Source organism: Siphateles boraxobius, unplaced genomic scaffold, assembly GCF_051911475.1.
Source record: "Siphateles boraxobius isolate OS27281-9 unplaced genomic scaffold, OSU_SipBor_1 415, whole genome shotgun sequence".
Taxonomy (NCBI): domain Eukaryota; kingdom Metazoa; phylum Chordata; class Actinopteri; order Cypriniformes; family Leuciscidae; genus Siphateles; species Siphateles boraxobius.
The window spans coordinates 6,971-17,500 of NW_027509048.1; the positions used below are offsets into that span (position 1 = coordinate 6,971).

The following is a 10,530-nucleotide window of genomic DNA, read 5'->3' on the forward strand; positions in this document are numbered from 1 at the left end:
ATTTATAGTATATATTTTATATTCTCTTTTTTAAATCAATTATGCCGTTCGCAATGCTTCATGGGATTGTAATTTTCAAAAACTGTTTTGCTTCAACTCAAAATGTGTAATGTTATGATTCTCCTCATAGCTGATTGGCTTTGTTTATGGCTAACGATTCTTTAACAAACACTATTTTAAAATCCCTCAAATGGATTAATCAGCAGAAGCTATTACTGATATCTTTAATGAAAATCCTGTATTGTTGAACCAATGTGGTTCAAACCACATAGATTGTGCAACTATATACTGAGGTTTTCCGGACTAGTTTTAAGTCACGCTTGTGTTTTTCTGTCCCGCATCAGGGCTTAATTTCGTCCAAACCATCAGATTTTTTATTCAATTCATACAGATTCATTTCTGTCAACAAAAGGAGCTGTTTATGACTAAATAGCTTGAATTTCATCCTTCAATTCAACCTGATTTTAGTCAGTTTAGTCTCATCACATCAAAACTGAAATGAAAACTGAGTATTTTTAAATAAATATTTTTTTTATTCTGTTATTGGCTTTTACACGTATAAATCAAGCATTATGTTATAGTTTTATCAAAATAGTGGAAAATACTGATGTTACATAAGTAACAAATGTAAAAAATAAGAAGTTCGATCTTCCGCTGAAAGTAGGAACCTCATTTCCAGCATATGAAAAATATCCATAAAAACGCTGATGAACCTTTAAGTTAATAAACAGTAAAAAAAGTAGAAACAGTACATTTTTAAAAACATAGAGCAAAATAAACAACAAAAAAACAACACACATCAACGTAGAACATTGACTTCCAAAGAGCTTCCTTATTAATACAAAATGTACACAAGTTCATAGTCTCATAGCAGATGGGCATTGCGTTAGACGGGTCAAGTGTGTTTGTTCGAATCCTGCAATACACCAATACAAACAACCATAGAAAGTCATAGTGTCCGTGCTCCCAAACGTAAATCCTCAAATATCCAGAAGGCAGAGGCCTGATTAATCTCATATCTGGAGGTTGTGTTGTTTTAGACGGCAGCCAGTTATTCAGGATGAGAAACACCCGTTCTTGGCGGACGGTTCCAGAGTTTTTCTTTCTCTTTTGGCTGGAGCACGAAGAACCAGAGCCAAATATGGCCTTGCTCTTCACACCGAGCTCATGGATCTGATTCCTAGAGGTCGAGGCACTAACACACAGGAAAATCAGCCAATTGGACGGAGCCCAGAGTCACTGAGGGTCACAACGACCCCTCATTATGACCAACTTTATTTGTGCGTTCTGATCTCAGTCAGAACAGACAGACAGGCGGACCAGGACTGATTGATTTCATATGTGTGTTTGTGGTAGTGTCTTCCTCTTCCAGGCTGTGTGTGTTTTATACTAGGGGTTGCACAGCTATTCGTTTACTAGTCAGATGATCACTGTTTACCTTAACATTGATGACTCACAATACAGCATCCAGCATGGAAAATGCAACATTTAGAGAATCTCAGTTGTACAGCACCAAGTGGGGTTCATTCACAATGTGCAAAGTGCTCTAGGTTCACTTTATTAGACTAAATTACAAAAACAATTGGCCAATACTGTACAAAGATAATGGCATGCAAATAAACTGGGATGCACCTTTGCATGTTACACGATTTGTCAACTGAGACCCAACACATGAACGAATGTCAGAATGAGACGACGAGTCTGTGCAACCCCTAGTGTGCGCACTTGCTTTACTAAATACAGTTTAAATCCCAGATATGTCGATGTGCATTTTTTAAACTATGGACACTAGCAGTGTTAACACTCTGTGTTGGGTGTTCGATGCACGTCTTTCAAAATCAGTGCTCTGCCTTGCTGCATTTAAGTTCGTCTTAATCAAATATCTCGAACAGTATTATGTTTCATCACAGCTCCTGACTCCAGTCTCAGATGTGTTTCTCATACGTACTGCTCGGCTTCGCCCTCGTTCAGGATCGTGATGGAGCCGTCCCCGCTCTTCATTTCGATATCTTTAGCAGCAGAGTTCTCAGGTAGCAGTGCTAAGTCTTTAAAAACGTCTACGTAGTGGGTGAACCCCGGACCCCAGTTCAGTAGGTTGTCCCAGTTGAAGTTGTTGGACCCTTGGCCCAGTTTGTGGGGTAAAGTGTGGTGCTGATACTCCGAGAGTGTGTTGTGACCGCTGGCGGGTCCTCCTTCAGCACGTCGACTGGAGTATCGTCTCGGTCGGAGCCTCCCTCCGTGGTCCTCGTCATCGGCGTCCGATTCGTTGACCTGGGAAAGCTTAGGCATGCGAGAACTGTAGGACACGGGTTTCTCCCGGTCATACTCCATCTCCGAGCACGTGAAGGAGTCATGGGAGTCGCTCTCGGAGGAGGATTCTGGAGCGGGGATGCCATCCGCAGGGTTTCGGACACGTGAGAGCGGTCGACGGCAGTCTTCCTCAGACGAAGAGCGCCCGTGATCCGCGCTACAGATGCTAGGGTTCCTAGGTCGAGGTGTGTTGAGGCGTTCCACCTCTTCTATGGACAACCCTACAGGCGGGCCGCTTTCCAATGGGATTTGCTCGATAGGTTGCTTCAGGCGGCTCCCGGGACGAGATCCGTGACCGGCCATGGTTTGAGGACTCTTGCTGCGCCGACCCAAACGTGTGGCATAGTTGAACATACCAGGTTGGCACACGTCTCCGTGGAAGTCGAGAGGGCTTCCGTCACGCCTTGCCAAGTTGAGTTCACGAGTGGGTGTGTTGCGGTAGAAGGAGGATGGCTTGGTAAATGGAGCCGGGCTGTGGCGGGACAAGGGATTGGGCGTAGGACAAGCTGAATGGCTGAGCGGGGTTGAGCGGAGCCCTTGGGTGTAGCTCGGCTGGTAGGTGTAGCTTGTAGTAGCGCCCAACGGGAGAGGGGACTGACGAGCAAATCCCAGAGGACTGTGGCGCTGAATAGAAAACTTGGGAGTGTGGCTTCGGAAGTGTTTGTAGTGTTGGATGATGTCTGCATCTGATGGAGCAATGCTGCTGGCATTGTCGATGTCGTAGTGCTCCATGTCGGCCTCCGGACCTGCGCACGGGGCGCTGGGAACAGTTTCGTTGTTGTGCGGAATATCAGTTTCGTCGTAGATCAGGTACGGGTTTTCCCGCTCAATGATATCAGGTTTGGGGTTTCCTTCAGGCTGTTTCCGGACAGTCATGTCGTCTCCGTAGGGCGGGATGTTATCCGGATCATCAAATGCCACATTCTCACTGCCTTTCTTTTTCTTTTTCTTCTTCTTTTTCTCTGTTTTCTTCTCATCTTTTGGCACTTTGGTTTTCTTACGCCCCTTGCAGTGGTTGCAAAGGATGAGACTTAAAACAACCAGCGCTAAGACGGTCGCGCAGCTGCCCACGATCGCAGGAACCGCCCAGATTGGCAGAACCATCTCTTCGCTGGTGGCACTTGGACTACAGGTGAATCCTCCATTTGCTCCCAGTTTGCACTCTGTTCCCTGTGGACACCGGACTCCTAGACAGGCCACCAGGCTCTCGCACACTCTTCCCGTGTAAAACTCCTCACATGTGCAGGTAAAGCCTCCACGGACACCGGGAACGCAGCTTCCACCGTGTTGGCAAGGGTTCGAGGTGCAGTCGCCCGGCGGGACACACTGGTAGGTGAACCATTGGTTCACGCACATCAACCCATCCCAGCATGGACTGCTATCGCATAGATTTGGGCCACGACAGCCGATCTTCACAGAGGGATCAGTCTTGGAAATGGAAACGGTCCCGTGATCACCGCTGAAGGGGAGCATCTCTCCATTATATTTCACATAGGCGTAACACCCATCAAAACCTAGAAAAAAAGAGAGGAACATTAACTCAAATAAACTCAGAAATGGGTAGAGTATATTTTAGATGTACTGGTAACACTGTATCTCGATAGTCCACTTTAGACATACTAACTATAAGTAACTTTGCAACTACATGTCAATATACTAAAGTATTAGTAGACTGTCTGCTTAATATCTGCTAACAGTGCATTAAGGGTTTAAATATCAGCAGCGCATTAAGGGTTTTCAGTTAGAACAGTGTCGTGTAAGCAGCCTCTATGTTAATAACTAATGATCGTTGATACGGAAGTGAATCAGTCAAATCACAGATTTACGTTTTTGAATTTTACACGGAGGAACATTTTTCAAAAAAATAAATAAAACTTGCACCTTGGCACATATTTCAAAGATTGATTGGCCACCAAACACTGTTGTCATGCAAATGAACAGCCAGAACACATTAAAAGTTTTATTTTTTTAGTTAAAATGGTATCGTGTAAGAGGCCCCTAAGTTAATAACTAACGATCTTTGCAACGGAAGTGAATCAATCAAAAACTAACTTTAGCTGGACAATAACTTTATTCTAGAGCTGCTGTAAAGCCTAAACAATCTCTGTTACTGTAATCTCCTGTTATCTCTGTAAAGCTGCTTTGAAACAGTCTGTATTGTTAAAGTGCTGTATAAATGAAGGTGACTTGACTTGACTAACACTTTATTTTGATGCTCCCCCAACAGACTATAAGTAATTTGGCAACTACATGTCAATTTATTCTACTGACCCGAACCCTAACCTAACAGTCTACTATTGTCTACTATAGTTTACTAATACTCGAATAAGAGTTAGTTGACACATAGTTGCAAAGTTACTTATAGTTAGTCCATTTTAGACATTCTACTATCTAAATAAAGTGGAACCGATGTACTTGCCACTAAACGGCTACTAAATGCTCACTTTTTATGTCGGTGAGACATAATTGTTTGTTTGTTTGTTTATTTTTTAAAGCACAGTTAAAACAACGTAATGTTGACCAATGTGCTGTACAATCACACAATAAAATTACACACATAAAATGTACTTTCCAACAAACAATGACTAATAACATCTGTTAAGAGCCTGTTGCCAATTAGCCTACTGAACCAAACGCTAATTCAAGTAAATGTAATTTCAGGTTTCGTTTAAAATAACCTAAAGAAGGAGCCAGTCTGAGATGTAGAGGTAGATTATACTACTGAAAATGCCCGATCACAACTTAATTTCAATCCTTGGAATGTCTAGGATGATCTGATTTGCTGATCTGAGAGACCTAGATGGTTTATGTATATGAAGGAGATGCACTAAGTATGGTGGGGCCAAATTATGCAATGCTTTATATACAAAAATCAATAATTTAAGATCAATTATGTACTGCACAGGCAACCAATGAAATGAGGCTGAAATTGGTGTCACATGCTGTTTTTTACGAGTACCTGTTAAAAGTCTAGAAGACACATTTTGAACCAATTGAAGACGGCAGATATTTGGACAAAATAAGCTGCAAATTGCACAAGATTGTACGCTACCTGTCAATCTGCGAGAGACTAGCGCTTCCACAACATGACAAAGAAATGAGATTGACCTGAAGAAATGGACATTGCTTAGTTTAACGCTACACAGGGAGACATTTTGTTTGGGTTTTTGATTGCTGTAGCATTGGCCAACATTGAACAAAATTCTCCCCCTGGGAAACACATCAACAAATGTCGTTTTTACATCAGGAGGAAGAGAAACAGACTCTTCTCTTCCACATAAGTATCCTGCAAGCCAAAAATGCAACCTTTTAAGACTACGCCATCTGGGAAAAATCTTGATGTCACTGTTCAGACCTGCACTATCATGTTGCCTAACAACGAACAGTCAACAATGTAAATTGATGTTTATTGAATTTATGCCCCATTCAAACCGAAAACATTTGGTTCTGTTTATTAAAGGGGGAACGCATATTGGCCCAATTCTATTTTTCATTCTCTCTCTTTCAGCCATTGAATCCAGAAATGGCATGACCTTACGTGCACAAAATATGTTTATCTTAAGATAATTTTATTTGATATTTTGATTTATTCCAGTAAAAAAGTAGGTTACAACCCAACAGCTCAATTTGACCACATAACAAATCGCAGGTGATATTTTTGCTCATGAAACCTCTGAGACAGACACAAATGAATCAATAGTTGACCAGATTAATGTGGATAGCCGCTCAGAATATGTTCAAACAAAATTTTTGACTTTTGAATCTTGGTAAATCTGTGCACGGTTTGAGACATTGTGATATCTTCAGAAACTACATACACTTACTGGGTCTTTTTCTCAGGGAAAAACATCTGAGAAGGAGTCTTTAGCAAAACAGTTGAGATTTTCAAGAGGCTTTCCTATGAGACTCACTGAACACATCTTACACAGCCCGTCTGGAGCTCTAATAAAGATTCCAGTGTTATCGCAGGCTAAACGCCGTGTCTTTTCTCTCTGCGAGTGCCTGAAGTGATTTTAATGGACAGTAGTTTTGCCCTGTGCAAGTCCTGCAGAGGAAAGTTCAGACATTTTTTCCTGTTGGCAGTCCTCTGTCTAACCTAGTTAGCACACAAACACACACACTTTCTCTGAACTTTCTCCTGTCACTTTCACTCGTAGAAGAAAAACACTCCCGAGTTTTGATTCATGCGGAAAAATCTGAGGGACCGTGCCAAACGATGACGCATACGCTGCCTGCGAGTCCCACATTTCTCATTGCTAAATTTGTTTAGTTCGTAATTAACATGGAATTATGTCATTGTGATTGCTGCAGATTTAAATATTTACATTTTATTGAAAGCTGCTTACAGTACAAATATTACTCGGATTATTGGTTGCTTGGTGTTTTAATGCCATAATGCAATTTTCATGGCAAGTAATAGGTTGAAATTCTATAAAAGAGCAATTTAAAACCTATACACATTTTTTTTAAATGTTTGCTTTGGATAATATTGTTGACTCAAAAGTGCTTGCTAAGTAATATAGCTTCCTGAGAGAATTTAAACCAGCAAAATGTAAAAAGTTCCATTTGTATTGAAAATCCAGTTTTTAATGTTGTTTATATGTCTATGTGGAGTTTTTAATATGCTTTAACACAAACCATGTGTAAATTCATAAGTCGACAGCATTGCTGAGTATTTTCTGCTTAAAACTGCAGTGAACCAAAGACAGTCTCAAAAACACAGTTTGAAATCGCTGGTGTTTCTGACGTCACAAACTAACTTGTAACCAATCAGATCAACGTGTGATCGTCAACGAGTGGATCTCTGAGCGAGTGAGTGAGTGGAGGCGGGGCTCATTTGCATATTCATAGAACCACGCATACTAAATGAGGCAAGGGTGTCGAGTTACATTCAAGATATTTTAAAGCATGAAGAATTTATTTTCCAAAGAAAAATGTAGTCATTTTGGTGATTAAAGATGAGTTTTAAGGGATACAATGACTGACTACAGGGGGACTTTAAGAGATACTGAGAAGAAAGTGTTTTGCTCTTAAGGCATCGATATATATAAATACAAGAGGTTTTCCAGAATGAGAACTGATGGGAACTGACCCGGGCTGGTTTTCTGCTGTGTGGGTCGGGCCGGGACGCCACCGAGAGACAGTGTGTGTACATCGATCCCGCCGAAGTCCTGCGTATTGTGCAGAATGACTTTCGAGCTGGACTGGTCGATCCGCAGAACGGTGGATGATCCGTTTCTCTGAAGCAACAGTGTGTGCCACTGACCATCAGACAAAACCACATCTCCCACAATCCTCTCCACCTTCCCGGCGACTCCGGCGTCAGACACGTACTGGAGAAGTCCATTCTTCAACTGAGACAGACAGAGAGAGTGAGTATTTCAATACAATTCAATTCACATTTATTTGTATATTTCAGACAGAAAGCAGGATGATGTGTTGCAACTTGCAGCATTTCTATAGTTTGAAGAGATTCACTTCAGCTCTGTTCCAAACTCAGGTTTAACTTAACAGAACAAAATGAATTTTAATGATGAATTATGATTATTATTTTCCATTTTTTCCCTACTGTGCTCATCAGAGTGCATTCTGGGATTGCCTTCTCAGTAAAACACACATGCAATTTAGACAAACTTACTAGACAAAAATAAGTGATGTTAGTAAGCAGTATTGTTATTGTAAACTAAAACTACTAAAACTTTTTAGGGGGAAATAAAAGTAAAACAAAATACAAATATTAGCTGGATAAATGTTGCCTTGGTAACTAACTGAAACCATTTCTAAAATTACTAAAACTAAAAAAATAATATAGATAACTAGAGGTATTAAAAAAAAGGAGAGATGCCCACACACAACAAAATGATTAGCAATTAAATAAACTAAATATAATAATTTATATAAGTTCAAGGTGAGATTCTAAAATTACTAAGTTAAAGATAAATAGAAATATGACAGAAGCACATAACAAAATTATTAGCAATTAAACTAAACATAATCTAATAACTGAAATAAGTTTCATCTGAGGTTCGAAAATTTACTACAACTGAAAAATAAAATAAAGCAATTAAACTAAACTTCTTATAAATGAAATCTAAACATAAAAAAGCTCATTCAAAGCATTAATAAATACTATAATAGTATATCATTAATAACAAAAAAACACTGTCTTTGCATTTATGATGCCTTAATTCAATCAAAGTGATACAATAATGCCAAAGCTGGTAATGAAGGTAGGCAGCTCACAAGGTTTAATGACAGAACTACTTCTCCGTCATGTGATAATCTGATGGATTCATTACTGAAATGGAAAAATAATCTTGTTTGAAAAAGGAAGAACTGCAGCGGAGAGGAAAACTGATTTAAAGACCTACAAAATCTGGAAATGGAAAATCGGTCTTGCCAAATCTGAGATGTGCGACGCTGTGCTGTGATTTACGCTGAGTGTGTTTGTGTCCTTGTGTTTGTGTGTGTTTGAGTAGTGGCTCTCGGTGGCCTCACTATTCAGATGCAGTGAGAGAGGAGGGCGAGCGAGTTCAGCTGTCACACACACACTCTTACTACGGCTGTAAATCAGACAGTTCACCAGATACCATATAATATGTGACCCTGGACCACAAAACCAGTCATAAGGGTACATTTCTTGAAATTGAGATTTATACATCATCTGAAAGCTGAATAAATAAGCTTTACATTGATGTATGGTTTGTTAGGATAGGACAATATTTGGCTGAGATACAACTATTGAACATCTGGAATCTGAGGGTGCAAAAAAATCTGAACATTGAGATAATCGCCTTTAAAGTTGTGCATTTATGTTCGCGTTTGAGCTGTGTTTACTCACAGAAATATTGTTTTTAGATATTTACTGTAGGACATGTACAAAATATCTTCATGGAACATGATCTTTACTTAATATCCGAATGATTTTTGGCATAAAAGAAAAATCGATAATTTTGACCCATATAATGTATTGTTGGTTATTGCCACACATAAACCCGTACGACTCGTGACTGGTTTTGTGATCCAGAGTCACATATAGACTTTCTCAGCCAGCAATACAATATTTTACTTTATTAAAATTCGATATTAAAATTCTGCGCTATGATTACGATCCGATTCAATTCAGGGCTATATCGAATGATTTAACGATATTTAGATATTATGCGCCAAGTTTACACAACCAGTTACATTTTTATTAACTCACAAAAGCTACCAAAACATATGACATGAACGTTTAATTAAACACTTGCACACCCTCTCCCAGTTCAGACATTTACAACAGAAGAGTTCATTTGTTAACCTTCAAATATTATCACAGGTGAATAGGGTAAAAATGTAACTAATAGATATCATCATACTTTCCCCAGCTGATTATAATCACAGTACATTACATGTTTTCCCAAATGTTATGATTAAATACGATTTTGGATTCCTCTTTTTATCACTCCATAAATCAAAAAATACTGCCGACAGCCGAACAAAACAAACACATTTTCCACTATGTTTTTAGGAATAAATTGTTTTATAAATCAGTGTGAAAGATACATGAACAAAGCTCTCAGTAAAAGCCTGCAGATTGTAGATAGGAATACAAAATAAAAATGTTGGTGTTTGTAAGCGCTCCTGAAGTGTAGACAAAATCTTTAAAGATTTGTAATTGAAATGTAATTGAAATGTAATTGAATGTAATTGAAATGTAATTGAAATGTAATTGAAATGTAATTGAAATGTAATTGAAATCTACAGATGCAAAAAAAGATAAAGTGCAAGAAAATAGACACTTGAAAGTGTATTTTGGATACTTTTCCACTAGACTGAAAGAAGATTTGTTATGGAGGCAAAATTGACAAAAACTCAAACTCATTTGCAAAAATAGATAAGTCCGTTCTTGTAAATTTTTATAAATCATGTTTTGTTTTTATTACGCATTACAAGTAATATCAATCAAACTGCAGCTGGGTTGTTTTGATTAAGTAATAATAACAAGAAAAAAAATACAGGTAACTTACAAAATTAAAGTTAATTTAAAGTATATTTTATATATATATATATATATATATATATATATATATATATATATATATATATATATATATATATATATATATATATATATATATATATATATATATATAATCTTTTTTTTTTGTTGGCAAAAACCAAAGTTTATTGCGCATCCCAAGTAATATCTGGGTTGTTTTGATTAAGTAATAATAACAA

General features: G+C 38.6%; 1 protein-coding gene across 1 annotated transcript in view; it reads right to left on the minus strand.

The window, feature by feature from the left end:
- Positions 1-512: 512 nt before the first annotated feature.
- Positions 513-10,530, minus strand: part of fat4 (FAT atypical cadherin 4) — a gene marked incomplete at its 5' end in the record, with an annotated part of 62,676 nt that continues 52,658 nt past the window's right edge. The window contains 2 exons of the mRNA XM_077200032.1: positions 513-3,824; positions 7,403-7,664. Of these exons, the coding sequence (XP_077056147.1) occupies positions 1,939-3,824; positions 7,403-7,664 (2,148 nt within the window). The remainder of the gene's footprint in view (positions 3,825-7,402; positions 7,665-10,530) is intronic.